Here is an 18,552-nt window from a genome sequence, read left to right as displayed (position 1 = left end):
CCTCCCTCCCCCCCTCCCTCCTTCCTCTCTCTCTCTCTCTCTTTCTTTTTTTGACAGAGTCGTGCTCTGTCACCCAGGCTGGTGCGATCTCAGCTCACTGCAACCTCCACCTCCTGGGTTCAAGTGATTCTCCTGCTTCAGCCTCCTGAGTGTGGGATTACAGGCATGTGCCACCACGTCCAGCTAATTTTTGTATTTTTAGTAGAGACAGAGTTTTGCCATGTTGGCCAGGCTGGTCTCGAACTCTTGAGATCCACCTGCCTTGGCTTCCCAAAGTGCTGGGATTACAGGCGTAAACCAACGTGCCCGTCACACCTTATTTTTTTAAAAACTATTTACAGTGCACTCAAACTTAGTTGACTCTACTCCCCTTTCTTTTATTGTGCCTATTTACTTGCTGTATCTCTATGGACTAAACTTTTCTAAAAGTCAGTTTCACTTTTTTTATTTCTGATGCTTTCCTTCAAAAAGGTAGAGAAACTGTGGGGTATTCTATGTCTTTAAATTTTTTAATGATACCTTTACAGGTCTTAGCCATAAGAAATTCTATATTCCACACTTGCTAATAAATAAAACGTGACATATAATTTAGAAGTTCACAAATTCAGGCCAGGAGTGGTGGCTCACGCCTATAATTGCAGCACTTTGGGAGGCCAGGGGAGTTGCTTGAGGCGGATTACTTGAGGCCAGGAGTTCGAGACCAGCCCGGCCAACATGGTGAAACCCCGTCTCCACTAAAAATACAAAAGTAAGCCTAGTGTGGTGGTGCGCACCTGTAATCCCAGCTACTCGGGAGTCTGGGGCAGAAGAATCACTTGAACCTGGGAGGCCAAGGTTGCAGTGAGCTGAGATCGCACCACTGCACTCCAGCCTGGGTAACAGAGGGAGATTCCGTCTCAAAAAACAAAAAAAAGTTCACATATTCAAATGGGTGAACATTTCTGTCTTCGTGGTCCTCCAATTAAATATTCTGTACTAGGCCGGGTGCGGTGGCTCACGCCTGTAATTGCAGCACTTTGGGAGGCCAAGGCGGGCAAATCACGAGGTCAGGAGTTCGAGACCAGTCTGGTCAAAGTAGTGAAACCTCGTCTCTACTAAAAACACATACAAAAAGTAGCCAGATACGCTTGTAATCCCAGCTACTCGGGAGGCTGAGGCAGGAGAATCACTTGAACTTGGGAGGCGGAGGTTGCAGTGAGCAAGATTGCGCCATTGCACTCCAGCCTGGGCGGCAGTGCCAGACTCCATCTCAAAAAAAAAAAAAAAAAATCTTCTAAATACCAGCTTCCTTCAGAGAGAAGATAGTAAATGGTAATTTGTTTACTAAAGATAAATCACTGGCCAGGCATGGTGGCTCACGCCTATAATCCAAGGCAGGCGGATTATGATATCAAGAGATCAAGACCATCCTGGCCAAGATGGTGAAACCCCTGAGAGTACAGGCGTGAGCCACCGCGCCCGGCCAAAAAAACAAATTTTAAGGGTTGCTTATAGTTTATCTTCCCATGCTGTTTCCCAGTCTGTCCGTCCGTCCGTCCTTCCTTCCTTCCTTCCTCTTTTCTTTTCTTTCTTTTTTTATTTTTTAATTTTTTTATAGAGACAGGGTGTTGCTTTGTTGCCTAGGCTGGTCTGGAACTCCTGGACTTAAGTGATCCTCCTGCCTTAGCCTCCCAAAGTGTTGGGGTTACAGGTGTGAAGCATTGCACCCAGCCTCAGTTCATTTTTTCTCCCCAGAGGTGACCATTATTACCAGTTTTTTGTGTATCCTACAAATACTTATATGCATATATAAATTCCTATACTTTTTGCTTACTAATTGTCATATTATTTGTTTCATATACTATATACTTAGATATACACCGTATGGTTTCTGAATTTTATTCTCTTCCTTAACATTCCTTTTGTTTTTTTGGGTTTTTTTTTTTGAGACAGAGTCTGGCTGTGTCACCCAGGCTGGGGTGCCATGCAGTGGTGCAGTCTCAGCTCACTGCAGCCTCTGCCTCCCGGGCTTAAGTGGTCCTCCCACTTGTGGGACTATAGGCGTGTGCCATCATGCTGGGCAAATTTTTGTATTTTTTGTAGAGACGGGTTTTGTCATGTTGTTTAGGCTGGTCTTGAACTCCTGGCTCAAGCAGTCCAACCACCGTGGCCTCCCAGAGTGCTGGGATTATAGATTGGAGCCAGCGCACCTGTCCTAAAATTCCTGTCTTTATGCATCAGGTTGTTACGCATCTTTTGGCTGTGTTAGGCATGACCTTCAGTGCAGTGTTGCATAATGGTGGTAATAGCAGACCTGCTGGCCTTCCCATCTTTAATACAAAAAAATTATGGGGCTTATGTGTGATGGATTTTATGCAGTGCATTTTCAGCATCTGTTGAGAAGGTTATATACTTTTTTTCTTTTCCTGTTAACATAAAAATTGCTTTGATCTCCTGATGTTAAGCCAAGTCTTTACATTCCTTGGAGAAGCCTATAATGTGAGAGCTATCTTTACTGTGAAGTTTTTTGGTTTTGTTTTGTTTTGTTTTTGTTTTTGTTTTTGTTTTTTGAGACAAAGTCTCGCTCTTTTTCCCAGGCTGAAGTGCAGTGACACGATCTCAGCTCACTGCAACCTTTGCCTCTCGGGTTCAAGTGATTCTCCTGCCTCAGCCTCCTGAGTAGCTGGGATTACAGGTGCCCACCACCACGCCTGGCTAATTTTTGTATTTTTAGTAGAGACGGGGTCTTGCTCTGTCGCCCAGGCTGAGTGCAGTGGCGCGATCTCAGCTCCTCCTGGGTTCACGCCATTCTTCTGCCTCAGCCTCCTGAGTAGCTGGGACTACAAGCACCCACCACTACGCACGGCTTATTTTTTGTATTTTTAGTAGAGATAGGGTTTCACCGTGTTAGCCAGGATGGTCTCAATCTCCTGACCTCGTGATCTGCCCACCTCGGCCTCCCAAAGTGCTGTGATTACAGGCATGATGAGCCACTGTGCCCGGCAAGTTTTTTTTTTTTTGAGACAGAGTCTCGCTCTGTCACCCAGCTAGAGTGCAGTGGCACCATCTCGTCTCACTGCAACTTCCGCCTCCCGGGTTCAAGTGATCCTCTTGCCTCAGCCTCCCGAGTAGCTGGGACTACAGGTGCGCATCACCACGCCCAGCTAAGTTTTTTGTATTTTTAGTAAAGGCTGAGTTTCACCATGTTGGCCAGGATGGTCTTGATCTCTTAACCTCATGGCCTGCCCGCCCCGGCCTCCCAAAGTGCTGGGATTACAGGCGTGAGCCACTGAGCCTGGCCTATTTTTTTTTAAGGAAGATATTTGACAATTCCTCTTGTTTGTGTTTAAATCTCCATTTCTTTGATTTTCAGCAATCACTAGTTTTTTTTTTTTTTTTTTTTTTTTTTTTTGAGACAGAGTCTCACTGTGTCGCCCAGGCTGGAGTGCAATGGCGCGATCTCGGCTCACTGCAACCTCTGCCTCCCGGGTTCAAGCGATTCTCCTGCCTCAGCCTCCTGAGTAGTTAGGATTACAGGCGTCCACCACCACGTCTGGCTAATTTTTGTATTTTTAGTAGAGATGGGGTTTTACATTGTTGGTCAGGCTGGTCTCGAACTTCTGACCTCAGGTGATCCGCCTGCCTTGGCCTCCCAAAGTTCTGGGATTACAGGTGTGAGCCACCGCGCCCAGCCTGCAATCACTAGTATTTCTAAAAGGAAAATTTAAAAGTTCCTTTGTTCTTCATCTTCTGTCTGCCCTCTAAATGTTAATATTCTTGAGACTTCAATAATTAATTAATTCATTTATCGTAGGTATTTATTAAGTAAGTGCTTTGTGGCAGGCACAATACTAGGAACTAGGTGAATAAAATAGATATGATCCCTGTCTTCAGGGAACTTACCTCCCTGTTGCTAGATTTTTTTTCCTTTCAGTCTGACTTTCCCACTGCTTATAGTTATTTTTTGAGGTGGGAGAGGGGAACCAAACTCATCATCTCATCCCTTTGCTTAAAGATCTCTATTGAATCTTTTATGTTTATAGGACCACATCTGGAATTTGACGTGTAGCATACAAGCTCCTTCCCGGTCTGGTTCAGTCCCCCTGTTCACACATCTCCCACTGTTCTCCCTCATACACATTGGACACACTAGCTATGTGATATCCCCAATAAGCCCTGTTCTTTTATGACCCTGATTTGAAACATTTTGTTTTCTCTGACTAGAATACTTTTCTCTGCCTGACAAATTCCTACTCATTCTTCAAGGCACTCCTAAAAAAATTTTTTTATATCCGTAGAGAAAGTTTGAATCCCATAGCATTCTGTTCATAGAGCCTTCCTAGAACTTATTACATTATATGGTGAAGACTTATTTATACATCTGTCTCCATAGTTAAAGGATTGTAAACTGCTTGGAATAGGGTCTATATGTCTCTGTGTGTGTCTTCTCACTTGATCTTAGCCAAAGGCCTAGGAGCGATCTATGTTGTGTCTTCTCAACAACTACTGTACGGATTAGCACAGAATGGGCCCTCAGCAAATACTTGTTGTGAATGTTTGACTAATCCTTTCTTCTCCCCTTCCCTAAGTTTTTCTTTAAAAGTGTATGGTGCTTGTGGTGATATATACTTATAAAATTGTGTATTTATTAGTATGTTTCCATTGAATTCAATTTTTTTTTTTTTTTTTTTGAGACAGAGCCTCACTCTGTCGCCCAGGCTAGAGTGCAGTGGTGCGATCTTGGCTCACTGCAAGCTCTGCCTCCCGAGTTCACGCCATTCTCTCACCTCAGCCTCCTGAGCAGCTGGGACTACAGGCGCCCGCCACCATGCCCAGCTAATTTTTTATATTTTTTAGTAGAGACAGGGTTTCACCGTGCTAGCCAGAATGGTCTCGATCTCCTGACCTCGTGATCCGCCCGCCTTGGCCTCCCAAAGTGCTGGGATTACAGGCGTGAGCCACCACACCGGGCCTGAATTCAATTTTTAGATCATTAAAAACATGAAAACACTTGTGTAGGGTGATGGGATTATGACTGGCCTTTTACTTTTTTGCAAATTTTTGTTATTACATTGTTTTATAATACGATAAAATTAGAAAATATACTTAAAACTTTTCCCAAATGCAGTAAGAGCCTATTTAAGAAAGCATTATCTCTTTTAAAATCACATTTTAAGAAAAGGCAATGTTTTCCTGATAAGTGGAAAATATTTGAGATAAACCAGTAAATATTAAAGGGACTGGATTTGTTTCCTTTTTTGGTACATTAACAAAGTGCTTATGGAAAAATTGTAGTTTTAGTTTGGAAATTCATCAAACCTCTTGCTGCCTTATAGCAAACCAGTGTCTTTGCTCAGAGTCTGTCTCCCAGCAGATTAATGTGGACTGACGGTATCAATATATATAAAAAGGCAGTAATTCACAATGAAGGAGAGAGGCATGAGAGGAAGGAGTTCATTAATGCATCCGTCACTGAAATAATGGAGAAATGGCATATTTGTTGAAATACAGAAGTATCTTTAAATTTGGTAAAAGCCAGACATTGCGGCCGGGTGTGGTGGCTCATGCCTGTAATCTCAGCACTTTGGAAGTCTGATGCGGGTGGATCACAAGGTCAGGAGATTGAGACCATCCTGGCTAACATGGTGAAACCCTGTCTCTACTAAAAATACAAAAAAAATTAGCTGGGCATGGTGGCAGGCGCCTGAAGTCCCAGCTACTTGGGAAGCTGAGGCAGGAGAATGGTGTGAACCCGGGAGGCGGAGCTTGTAGTGAACCGAGATTGTGCCACTGCTCTCCAGCTTGGGCGACAGAGCAAGATTCCGTCTCAAAAACAAAAAAAAAAAAAAGAAAGCCAGACATTGCGTCTTACATTGAATCACTTTCCTTATTTCGGTTTTCATTGCAGGATGACTGACTGCATTTTTTCATGGTATTTGTTCTGCACAACACCTGTATCAACACCTGCTTCTTTATTGTATTGAGACCTTTCCATAGTTAGTTTGCGCTGTTAAAAGGAGCTTGTGCCTAGGATGGCAGTGTTAATCTCTGGAGCTGCCAGAGTAGTCTGAAAGTAGGGACAAAAAGATGGGAACTGAAGTCTAAATACTTCTGGCCTCAGCTTTTTCTTTATAGCCACAGAGCCCTGAATGAGGAAGAATTGGTCCTTTAAAAAAGTGTTTTCAGTTGAATGCTTATTTCTTTTGTTTTTCTTTCTTTCTTGTCACCCAGGCTGGAGTACAATGGCGTGATCTTGGCTTACTGCAACCTCCGCCTCCTGGGTTCAAGCAATTCTCCTGCATCAGCCTCCTGAGTAGCTGGGATTACAGGAGCAAGCCAGCATGCCTGGTTAATTTTTGCATTTTTAGTAGAGATGAGATTTCACCCTGTTGGCCAGGCTAGTCTCAAACTTCTGACCTCAGGTGATCCACCTACCTTGGTCTCCCAAGGTGCTGGGGATTATAGGTGGGAACCACTGCACCTGGCCGTTTTTTTTTTTTTTTTTTTTGAGATAGAGTCTCAGTCACCCAGGCTGGAGTACAGTGGTATGATCTTGGCGCTCTACAGCCTTGGCCTCCTAGGCTCAAGCAATCCTCCCACCTCAGCTCCCCGAGTAGCTGGGACCACAGGCATGTGCCACCATGCATGGCTAATTTTAAAATTTTTTTGTAGAGATGGGTCTCACCATGTTGCCCAGGCTGGTCTCTAACTCCTGGGCTCAAGCAGTCCTCCCACCTTGGCCTTCCAAAGTGCTGGGATTATAGATGTGAGCCACCACTCCTGGCCTGAACACATATTTCTAGTTTAAATGTATGGTTTTTTATAAAATGGATTAGAGAGATTGCATTGATAGAGGCTAAAGGGAAGCAACAGAGGTCATATGATTCTAAGAAACTCTATCTCTGTTGAAAGAAGTTTTAGTGTGAAATGACCAGAGTAAAGAAAAAAAGAGAATGAACATTCATCCAATCAGAGACAACCAAGTGCTAGGTATGGCAGTGGGTGCTCTTCCATCCGTTTCTCATTCAAAGTGAGGAAATTGAGGCTCAGAGAGGTTAAATGACTTGCCCAAATAACACACAGTAGTGAATAAGAAGATGGATTGGTACTTTATAATCTCCAAAACCACACTAAACTTTCTCCTTTGTGGTTAGCTGACTGACATTTCAGGAGACAAAAGTTTTTTATTTTATTTTATTTCAGGAGCAGGTTTCTTATCGGTCTGGCTCTTCACTCTCCTAGGTTGTCTTGGGTTATAGGATTTAAGGTACTACCTGTGGAACTGAGAGTGCCAGCACATTATTCTTGACCTCTTGAGTGACTAGTTCCTTACCCAAAGCTCATCTCAAAATTATAGCTGCTCTTGAGAGTTTGATGTAACATGGAGACTATGTTGTTGGTTTTATTCTCTCTGATACCATTATTTGAACACTAGTGAATTGTGTCCAGTGTGTACCCTGCTTAATTGACAGCTTTCTCAGCTGTTTTATAGCAGGTTCTCCAGTATCTTTATCTTCATGGCTATAGTCAAGAAACTTGTTTTTATTTATTTAAACATGATTATGGGAGTAGGTAATTATAGTATGCTTTTTGACTATGCAGGAACAAATCTTACCCTTGAGGCCAGGCAGGCATGGTGGCTCATGCCTGTAATTCTAGCACTTTGGGAGGCTGAGGAAGGCGGATTGCTTGAGCCCAAGAATTTGAGATCGGCCTGGACTACATGGCGAAACCCCGTCTCTACTAAAAAATGAAAAAATTAGTCAGGCATGATGACGCGTGCGTGTAGTCTCAGCTACTCAGGAGACTGAGGCAGGAGGATCAATTGAGCCCAGGAGGTTTGAGGCTGCAGTGAGCCATGATCGCTCCACTCCATCCTTGGTGATAGAGCAACACCCTGTCTCAAGCAAAACAAAACAAATCTTACTCTTACCTGAAAAACTGGTTAAGGAGAGTTGTAAGTGGTAATGTTAGTTTCTCCATATTATCGATTCAGATCTTATCCCAAAGGAAGACCAGAGCTGTTTGAACTCCAGCTCTTCCTTAGCTGCCAGGTGTTAACAACTTGTGTTTCATAAGCGTAGATAGATTCAAACCACTGTCCTGGACTTAAAATATTTTCTAAGCTGTGACTCATCTTTTGACCCATTCTTTCTTTCACTAGGAAATACACTGAATTTTAATTTCGAGAATTTCAGTTATCCCTTCTGAAGAGTGTGTTGCTCATTAAAGTTGCTGGGACTTGTTTTTCTGGTAACCAATAGGGCTACAAATTAGTTTGTACTCAGTGGTTATGTTAAACCCATGTGTAAACAGAGGGAGAAATCTGATTAACTGTCTAAAGGAAGGTTGTTGAAGATGAGACCCTTCTTTCTGACTCCTTTTAGAGGTTCATCTCTTCCACCAGAGGGATGGGTATGCAGGAGGGTAATCTGAGGCTGAACAGAGCGGGTGCTATGCGTGTGTATTTGTATCTGTAAATATCACATCACTGTTTACAGTACACTGGACTCTCTACATGCAAGGCCTGGTCAGACCAAACCAGGAGGAACTGTTCCTGTGCTTAAGGCCAAGAATAACATCCTGACCAGCAGGGGGACAGAGGTCAGCTCAAGGCAACAGCTCTTGGGAGCTACAGAACACTAAGAAACTTGGAGTAACTGAGCTTAATAAAAAGGAAGGCAAGATGTACTTTGAAGGAAGTGTGTGAAACCTGTGTGCCTTTCTCTTATTAGGACATGGTTTATTTATGAAAAATGAAAAGATCTTTTTTTTTTTGAGACAGTCTCATACTGTCTCCTAGGCTGGAGTGCAGTGGCACAATCTTGGATCACTGCAACCTCCGCCTCCTAGGTTCAAGCTATTCTCCTGCCTCAGCCTCCCAAGTAGCTGGGATTACAGGCACCTGCCACCACACCCTGTTAATTTTTTGTATTTTTAGTAGAGGCAGGGTTTCACTATGTTGGCCAGGCTGGTCTCGAACTCCTGACCTCGTGATCTGCTCGCCTTGGCCTCCCAAAGTGCTAGGATTACAGGCGTGAGCCACTGTGCCCGGCCAAAAAATGAAAAGTTATCTTAACAGATGGATATGTGATGAGTTCATATCACCTCTTGGTCATTTAGATTTTCTGATTCTACTTATACATTGATTTATCTGTTGATTATTTCTCATTAGAAATTGTATACCCAGCTAAGTAGCAGGAAAAATATGTTCTATTATTCTGGTGTTTTATTCTATAAGCAACATCAGAGAGGCCCACTAGAGAACTGGATTTAAAATATAATAGGTTAATTAAAAATCAGTTACCATGTCTCAGCCCGGCGCGGTGGTTCACACCTGTAATCCCAGCACTTTGGGAGGCTGAGGTGGGCGGATCACGAGGTCAGGAGTTCGTGAGGCAGGAGAATGGCATGAACTGGTGAGGCGGAGCTTGCAGTGAGCCAAGATTGCGCCACTGCACTCCAGCCTGGGCAATAGAGTGAGACTCCGTCTCAAAAAAACAAACAAACAGGTACCAAGTCTCCTGGGGAATTTACTGACTGGCTAGAGTTTTATTTCTGGGATCTTTCTGTGCTCACTTCTTTTTCCTTCCATCTTTCCTCATTCTGATGCTGGCCACTCACTCCACAGAGGCAAGTCAAACTATTTTCTCTGGCGTGGCTTCAGCTGGTTCCAGGCCAAAATGATCTTCTGAAAACTTTTCTTCATGGCCTTTATTTCTTGGCTCTTTTCATGCGCTTTGCCTGATTGGTTTTGCTGGTGCTTTCCTTCTCCAATGGTTTAAGCTATGTTGTCTTAATTGTAAGGCTGTAAAGCTCAGGTGCAGCCTCAGGCCGTTTAGACTTTCCCCAAGTACTTTTGTCCTTTCCTAGAAATTGGAGGATGAATCAGATGCTCTGTTATGAGGTATTGCTGACTCTCCTGGGATTTTAGTTTGCCAGTTGTTTAACCAGTGTGTAGCAATTTGGATTGTATTTGCAAGGTAGGACTTGTTGCCAAGACTCCGAAGTAGGTCATTGCTATTATGCTTTTTCTCTTTATTTTTCTTTTCTATCTATATATATATATATATAAGTAAAATTTTTTTTTCTAGAGACAGGGTCTCACTGTGTTGGCCAGGCTAGAATTAGCCTCAAGTGATCTTCCTGCCTTGGCCTCCCAAAGTGCTAGGATTACAGGTGTGAGCCACCGCACCCAGCCCTCCCTTTCTTTTTCTTTTTTTTTTTTTTTTTTTTGAGGTGGAGTCTCGCTGTGTCGCCCAGGCTGAAGTGCAATGGCACGATCTTGGCTCACTACAACCCCGCCTCCTGAGTTCAAGCGATTCTTCTGCCTCAGCCTCCTGAGTAGCTGGGAGTACAGGCGCATGCCACCACGCCCAGCTAAGTTTTGTATTTTTAGTAGAGACAGGGTTTCACCATATTGGCCGGGCTGATCTCGAATTCCTGACCTCGTGATCCACCCTCCTCAGCCTCCCAAAGTGCTGGGATTACAGGCATGAGCCACCGCACCCAGCCATTTTTTTTCTTTGAAACAGAGTCTCGCTCTGTCACCCAGGCTGGAGTGCAATGGCACGATCTTGGCTACTGTAACCTCCACATCCTGGGTTCAAGCAATTTTCCTACCTCATCCTCCCGAGTAGCTGGGATTACAGACATGCGCCACCATACCTGGCTGATTTTTGTATTTTGAGTAGAGACAGGGTTTCACCATGTTGGCCAGGCTGGTCTTGAATTCCTGACCTCAAATGATACACCCACCTTGGCATCCCAAAGTGCTGGGATTATAGTTGTGAGCCACCATGCCCAGCCCTCCCTTTATTTTTCAATTGAAAAATTAGCAAAGACAGAATTACCTTGTCCATGGTCACATGGTAAGCTAGTTTTATACCTTTTGAAGCAAACCTCATTTTTGTATTCCTTATACCTCTCAGTGTAAGTATTAGCTTAACAAATAACAGGTGCTTATGGCCAGGCATGGTGGCTCACACCTGTAATCCTAGCACTTTGGGAGGCCATGGCGGGCGGATCACAAGGTCAGGAGTTCGCGAACAGCCTGGCTAATATGGTGAAACCCCATATTTACTAAAAATACAAAAAATTAGCTGGGCGTAGTACTCGGAAGGCTGAGGCAGGAGAATTGCTCGAACCTGGGAGGCAGAGGTTGTGGTGAGCTGAGCTCGGGCAACTGCACTACATACAGCCTGGGAGATAGAGTGACACTCTATCTCAAAAAACAAACAAAAAAAACCCCCAAAAAACACAAATAACAGGTGCTTATTAAATATGAATAAATAACTCATAACTGTGGGTTGATTGGGAATAGAAGTATGGTTAAAATTCAGAATTCTCATCAGATTCATCATATTGTAGACAAACAGCTGAGAAAAGTTTCTGGATGGAAGGGACAGAATAGCTGTGCATGAAGCTTTTAGTAGTGTAGAATGCCTACAAAAAAATTATTCCTGACTGGGCATGGTGGCTCACACCTGTAATCCCAGCACTTTGGGAGGCTGAGGTGGACGGATCATGAGGTGAGGAGTTGGAGACCAGCCTGGCCAATATGGTGAAACCTTGTCTCTACTGAAAATACAAAAGTTAGCTGGGCGTGGTGGTGTGCGCCTGTAGTCCCAGCTACTTAGGAGGCTGAGGCAGAAGAATCACTTGAACCCAGGAGGCAGATGTTGCAGTGAGCCAAGATCGCGCCACTGCACTCCAGCCTGGGCGACAGAGCAAGACTGTCTAAAAAAAAGGGAAAAAAAAGATCCCAATTTAGCTCACAGCTGCAATCCCAGCACTTTGGGAACGCAAGATGGAATGATCACTTGAGCACTGGAGTTCAAGACCAGCCTGGCCAACAAAGGGAGTCCTTGTCTCTACAAAAAAGTCAAAAAAATTACCCAGGTGTGGTGGTATGCACCTGTAGTCACAGCTACTCAGAAGGCGGAGACAGGAGGATCCCTTGAGCCCAGGAGTTTAAGGCTGCAATGAGCAGTGATTGTGCCACTGCACTCCAGTCTGCTGGGTGACAGAGTGAGACATTGTCTCAAAAAAAAAAAAAAAAAAAAAAAAAAATTGCTGAGGGCAGCAGCTCATGTCTGTAATCCCAGCACTTTGAGAGGGATAGTGAGAGGATCTCTTGAGCCCCAGAGTTTGAGACCAATCCTGGGCTATGTAGTGAGACCTTGTCTCTACTAAAAATAACAAAGAAATTACTGGGTATGGTGACACATGCAATGGCTATAGTCCCAGCTACTCGAGAGGCTGAGGCAGGAGGATTGTTTGAGCCCAGGAGGTTGAAGCTGCAGTGAGCCAAGATTGTGCCACTACATTCCAGCCTGGGTCACAGAGTGAGACCCTGTCTCACAAAAAGAAAAAAATAAAAATCCCAATTTAAATCATTCTAAAATGAAGAAAGAGAAAAGTAGTTTGTCTAAAAAGGAAATTGGTTATAATGTAAGGAGAAATAGGGTGAGAGTACATAAATGAACATGAATTAGTTGAGAGATAGAAACAGTTCTGGAAGCAGGCATCTTGCCAGCCTGGCTCAGACAGTAAAAATGAAAAATTTCCTCCCCTTTCCAAAACCACTATCCAGAGGGGCTATTACTGACTGTGGATACTAGTATCCAGTTTTGGGGTTGCCATGTAAAGCATGAAAAGGTGCAGTGGGGTCAGTCAGCACAAAGAATAGCTGCTCTTTTGATTTGTTAAATTCTTCTTAATAGTTTTATTGGTTTCAAATTCCAAAGCCAAAACCATTTTCTGATTCTTTTGCTGTGTCCAATTGGCTTGTGGGACCAAAGCAGCAGCTGAGACTGCTATACTACACTGTGTATTAGGCAATAATCCTTTGGAAGGCCTGGCCACTTTTCTTTTTTTTTTCTTTTTCTTTTTTTTTTTTTTGAGACAGTTTTGCTCTTGTTGCCCAGGCTGGAGTACAATGGTGTGATCTCAGCTCACTGCAACCTCTGCCTCTTGGGTTTAAGCAGTTCTCCTACCTCAGCCTCCCAAGTAGCTGAGACTACAGGCGTGCACCACCACGTCTGGCTAGTTTTGTGTTTTTAGTAGAGATGGAGTTTCACCATGTTGGTCAGGCTGGTCTTGAACTCCTGACCTCAAGTGATCCTCCTGCTTCCACCTCCCAAAATGTGGCCTCCCAGCTTTTTTTTTTTTTTGCTTTGGGACCAGTAATTTGCATTTCATTCAGGATAGCTCTTCTCCCCTCTCATTTTTTCATGCATACCTGTGCTAAGTCCTGTTCTCTGAACCTAGATCTGGCTTCTGGCTTCACTGAATTATACAAATTTTAACTATTTCAGTTTCAGACCTGTTTTTACCTTTTTGTTTGTCTTTCCCTGCTCCCTGTAGCAAACTGGTTCAGACTTGCTTGGGGAAGGGATGATAGTTTTTACTTGTTTGTTTTTTGACTCCATAAATATATTCTCTTCTTACTAATTATTCTTTCTTTCTTTGTCAAACAGGCTACCAAGCAGTTTCTCGAAGAGATTAACAAGTGGACAGTTCAGTACAATGTTTCCCCGCTGTCTTGGAATGTGGCTGTCAAGTTCCTCATGGCAAGGAAGTTTGATGTGCTCCGTGCCATAGAATTGTTCCACTCCTACAGAGTATGTTGCTCAGGGGTGGACTAGACCTGTGGCAGTTGGGCTAAGTGTTGCTGTTGTCCCTATCATGCTCGAGACACACATCGGTTCTCTAAGTGTTCCTCCCCACTCCCATAAAAAATGAATCCATATCTAGGAGCCTTTGTGAGAGCTGAAGCTGGGCAAGGCAGCTGCTGGAAGTCACTACTTTTGTATCTAAGTTTTGATTGTACACCAGGATGCCACATCTAATGATTGAGATGGAGGAAGTAGCCTGACAGCATCCTGGTGGCAGGACAGGGGTTCACCCTTCCTAGAATTTTAATCCTAGCTCTTTTCACTGGACTCTGGCCACATGAAAATCTGTTGGTTTTTAGGATGTCTAGGGCTTTTAGAAACTTGCCATTCAGATGAATGCTGAGCTTAGTGGGCAGTTTAGGAAGGGAAGTTGTTTTTTATTTATTTTTTTATTTTTATTTTTTTTAGGAAGGGAAGTTTTAACCCTGGAAAAGAAGAGCAACTGCATATTAGCTAGGTCCATTATCTTAAGCATCTTTATGCAAATGTAGCGGCATCTGGATTTTACTTTGTTCTGATTTTTGTTTTTTGAGGGGGCACACACTTTGGTTTTGTGCTTCTGTTTGCTTTCTCAGTTTGTAGTGTCTTTGATAAAACACTATACAGCATGTTACTTTGGGGTCAGAATCCTTCTAAAGAAATACAAAATCTCCCTAAAAAAACAACTGGGATAACAAGCACTAGGATTAGCTGAACTGAAGTTCGGTTACATCTATGTTGTGGACCAACTCATTCAATATTTATTCATTTACTCAACAGATACTTATTTTATACTTACTGTGTTCCAGGGGCAGAGATTACTATTTAGAAAGAGAGACTAGGGCTGGGTGCAGTGGCTCATGCCTTTAATCCCAGCACTTTGGGAGGCCAAGGCAGGTGGATCACTTGAGGTCAGGGGTTTGAGACCAACCTGACCAAAATGGCAAAACCGTATCTCTACTAAAACTACAAAAATTAGCTGGGTGTAGTGGCACCCACATTTCCAGCTACTCAGGAGGCTGAGGAAGGAGAATCACTTGAACCAAAGAAGTGGAGGTTGCAGTGAGCCGAGATCACACTATTGCATTCCAACCTGGGCAACAGAGTGAGACTCTGTGAAGAAAGGGAGGGAGGGAGGAAGGGAGGGAGCTCAAGTGATCTGCCCACCTCAGCCTCCCAAAGTACTGGGATTACAGGCGTGAGTCACCGTCCCCAGCCTAAGAGGTTTAAAAACAAGCAGTTGATGAAATAGGACAAACCAAGATAATATTTTTTTTGTTATCGATATGTAAAGGTAGAGAATGTCTCTGGAGAAAGGAAATGTAAGTGGTCAACCTTGTCATTTAAGAGGAGGACTGAAGAGGCAGGGTGCGGTAGCTCACACCTGTAATCCCAGCACTTTGGGAGGCCGAGGCAGGTAGATCACTTCAGCCCCGGAGTTCGAGACCAGCCTGGGCAACATGGCAAAACCCCGTCTGTACAAAAATTAGCCAGGCATGGTGGCATGTGCCTGTAATCCCAGCTACTCAGGAGGCTGAGGCAAGAGAGTATCTTGGATGCAGAGGTTGCGGTGAGCCAAGACCATGCCACTGCACTCCAGCCTCGGCGACAGTGTGAGACTCGGTCTTGATTGAAAAAAAAAAAAAGAAGAATCTGGTCATCAGAGTGAGGAAAATGAAGTCGTCATAGCTGCTGTTGGAGACAATATCAGGTGGAGAGAAGACTCCTATTTAAACATAGGAGAGGCCTAAACCTAGAAAATGTGTGAGGATGTATGCGTCCAGACATTTTTCAGGTCCATATTTTAGTGTCCTGGTACCATGTCAGTGCTGCTGCATGTTTAAGAACCTTGATCCTGCACCTGAATGTAACATACTGGTTACTCTTCAGGGTTAGGATTAGGATTCTTACTGAGTCAGAGAAAAATACCCTACCTGAGGGGCTGATAAAGTAGATTTGGACAGGAATTCTGAAAATGCTTGGCTGGCTTGGAGGCAGGTTACAAAGAAATTCATAATCCATTTAGTTGACTTCATTATTCATTTAGCTGAATTCTTTTTGTTTTTTGTTTTTTTTTTTGAGACAGAGTCTCATTCTGTTGCCCAGACTGGAGTTGCAGTGGTGCTATCTTGGCTCACTGCAGCCTCCACCTTCTGGGTTCAAGTGATTCTCCTGCCTCAGCCTCCTGAGTAGCTGAGATTATGGGCACGCACCACCATGCCAGGCTAATAGCCGAGACAAGGTTTCACCATGTTGGCCAGGCTGGTCTGGAACTCCTGACCTCAGGTGACCTGCCTGCCTCAGCCTCCCAAAGTGGTGGGATTACAGGCGTGAACCACCGCACCCAGCCCATTTAGTTGAATTCTAGTTCAACTAAATGAAGTAGAGTTAGTTATGAAATTTATTTAGTTATAAAATTTATAATTCATTCATTCACTGATAACCACCTTATCTCTGAGATTTGGTGGTTACATGGCACTGTCCTGAATATACAGTATTTTCATATTAATACATTTTGGAATGCTTCCTTTTTAGGAAACGCGAAGGAAGGAAGGCATTGTGAAGCTGAAACCTCATGAGGAACCTCTTCGTTCTGAGATCCTCAGTGGAAAATTCACCATCTTAGTGAGTGTTTAGGGACCCTATCTCGTAGGGCCTTATTACTTCCTTTTTTAACTGGTGTCCTGTTTGGACTTTGTTCCTATATACCTTATCCTGAATCTAGAGAGTCTCCACAGTTAGGAGCAGATGTGAAACAGCCATGCAGTTTGGTATAAAATTATTTTAGTAACAACTGAATTACTAATAGTTTCTAGTAATTACAGTTATGAATGATAATTGAATAATTAAATTATGGAAAATCAGTTGTACAGTAGACTTAGAAAAGTTTCTTCAGTTGGTCCATTAAGGTTAATCATGGTCTTTGGGGTAGGTATGCAATGTGTCAGACACCCATGCTTCCATACTTAACACAAGCTCTCCACTTAGTTGAGACCTCAGCCTTTCAAGTAAACATACAATGGCACTTTTAAGGCAGAGGGTGGAAATCATGATCCTGTTCCCTGGTTCTCTGCTGCTGCTTGTTTCTTTTGCCATTCTGCCAGGGAAGTTAGCTAGGAAGCCGGTGCAGAGCCATCCTTTGATCTGTCTGCAGTTGAAGAGCAAAGAGAATGTGTGTTTTTTTTTTCTTGTCACAGAAATATGGTCCAGGGAGTCCTGAGAGAATCAGGCAAGGGATGATATTAACATTCTTCCCTTTGGGGAGCAATTGGTGAAGTCAGGGAATTATTCTTAACATCTGTTTTCTACATGTATCAAACCCTTATCCAGTGTATGTCTTAGTAATTGCTGTGATTTTCTATTTGATTTTTTAAAATGTTTCTTGTTTTATTTGCTTTAGAATGTTCGGGACCCAACAGGAGCCTCCATTGCCCTCTTTACTGCCAGGTTGCATAACCCCCACAAGTCAGTCCAACATGTGGTACTTCAGGCTCTGTTTTACTTGCTAGACAGAGCTGTGGATAGGTAAGCACTGAGACTATTTTTTAGGTATTCTACATGCAGGTAGGAAAGTGACAGTTTTTTACTTGATTAAATTCAGCAGTGCCTTCACCATTCTCCTAGGATGTGCCCTGGGCAATGCTATGAATAGAAAACAGTCCCTGTCCTTCAGGATGCGGCATGTTTGCAGGCATTATCAAGATGGTGGGTGTTCTTTTTTTTATTTTATTTTATTTTTATTTTTATTTTTATTTTGAGACGGAGTCTTGCTCTGTCACCCAGGCTGGAGTGCAGTGGTGTGATCTCAGCTCACTGCAAGCTCTGCCTCCCAGGTTCACGCCATTCTCCTGCCTCAGTCTCCCGAGTAGCTGGGACTACAGGCACCTGCCACCGCGCCTGGCTAATTTTTTTTATTTTTAGTAGAGATGGGGTTTCAACGTAGTCTCGATCTGCTGACCTCGTGATCTGCCCGCCTCGGTCTCCCAAAGTGCTGGGATTATAGGCGTGAGCCACCGCGCCTGGCCGGTGGGTGTTCTCTTTACCACCTTGGCTCTATGTCAGGAAAACAGAAGCTGAGAAAGTCAATTATTGGCAATCTTCAGTGTATGGAAAACTACTTATTGGAAGAGAATGAAGGGGAGGTGACCTGTGCTGGTTCTTTTTGCTCATATCAGAACCCTCTAGGGCCTCAGTTTCTTTGTCTGCATAACAGGAATAATGCCATTTAGTTCAGAGGATTTTGAGACTCAACATTCAGGGGAGAGCTGGGTGCAGTGGCTCACACCTGTAATCCCAGCACTTTGGGAGGCTGAAGTGGGCGGATTGCTTGAGGCAGGAGAATGACATGAACCTGGGAGGCGGGGCTTGCAGTGAGCCAAGATCATGCCACTGCACTCCAGCCTGGGCGACAGAGCGAGATTTCGTCTCAAAAAAAAAAAAGAAAAAAAATGGATTGGTAAACAGCATATACTTTTCTATCAACCAGTGCTACAGTTCCATCTAGAAGTCTTCTGGGATATAGGGCAGCCCAGCAGAAGATACAGAGACAAAATAACTCAGAACCCAGGTTCTTAAAGGAGCAAGGAAGTTCCTTTAAGCAATGTGTAATTAAGAAAAGAGAGTGCTCAAGTTAAAGAAACTTAAGGAAATCCTGGGGAAGTCTGAACTTAGAGCAATTGGAATTAACAGAGATAGAGAGCTCTCTAAAAGCAGAAGGGCCTCCAAGGAGGAAGCCATCAACCATATCCACACCAGATGTTTGTGAGGCAGTAGAAGCAAGGGACAAAGGCTCAGAGTCAACACCAAGAAGAAATGGACATGTTTTGTAACCACATCTTACTTAGGGCTTTACCTTCTCTTAGTATTCCTTAGTACGGAGGGTCTAAGCATGAAAAACAGAACTGTCTTCTTTTTT

The 18,552-nt window shown here is 43.6% G+C and overlaps 1 protein-coding gene across 1 annotated transcript in view; it reads left to right on the top strand.

Moving 5' to 3' along the window:
• PTPN9 (protein tyrosine phosphatase, non-receptor type 9) overlaps nt 1-18,552 on the top strand; it is a 135,179-nt gene that overhangs the window by 61,629 nt on the left and 54,998 nt on the right. Inside the window, exons 4-6 of the mRNA XM_011973707.1 lie at nt 13,461-13,604; nt 16,173-16,262; nt 17,038-17,162. Coding sequence (XP_011829097.1) covers nt 13,461-13,604; nt 16,173-16,262; nt 17,038-17,162 — 359 coding nt within the window. The remainder of the gene's footprint in view (nt 1-13,460; nt 13,605-16,172; nt 16,263-17,037; nt 17,163-18,552) is intronic.

The sequence above is a fragment of the Mandrillus leucophaeus genome, unplaced genomic scaffold (genome assembly GCF_000951045.1).
Source record: "Mandrillus leucophaeus isolate KB7577 unplaced genomic scaffold, Mleu.le_1.0 Scaffold1395, whole genome shotgun sequence".
In the NCBI taxonomy this organism is placed as follows: Eukaryota; Metazoa; Chordata; class Mammalia; order Primates; family Cercopithecidae; genus Mandrillus; species Mandrillus leucophaeus.
This window is presented reverse-complemented; position numbering and strand designations above follow the sequence as displayed.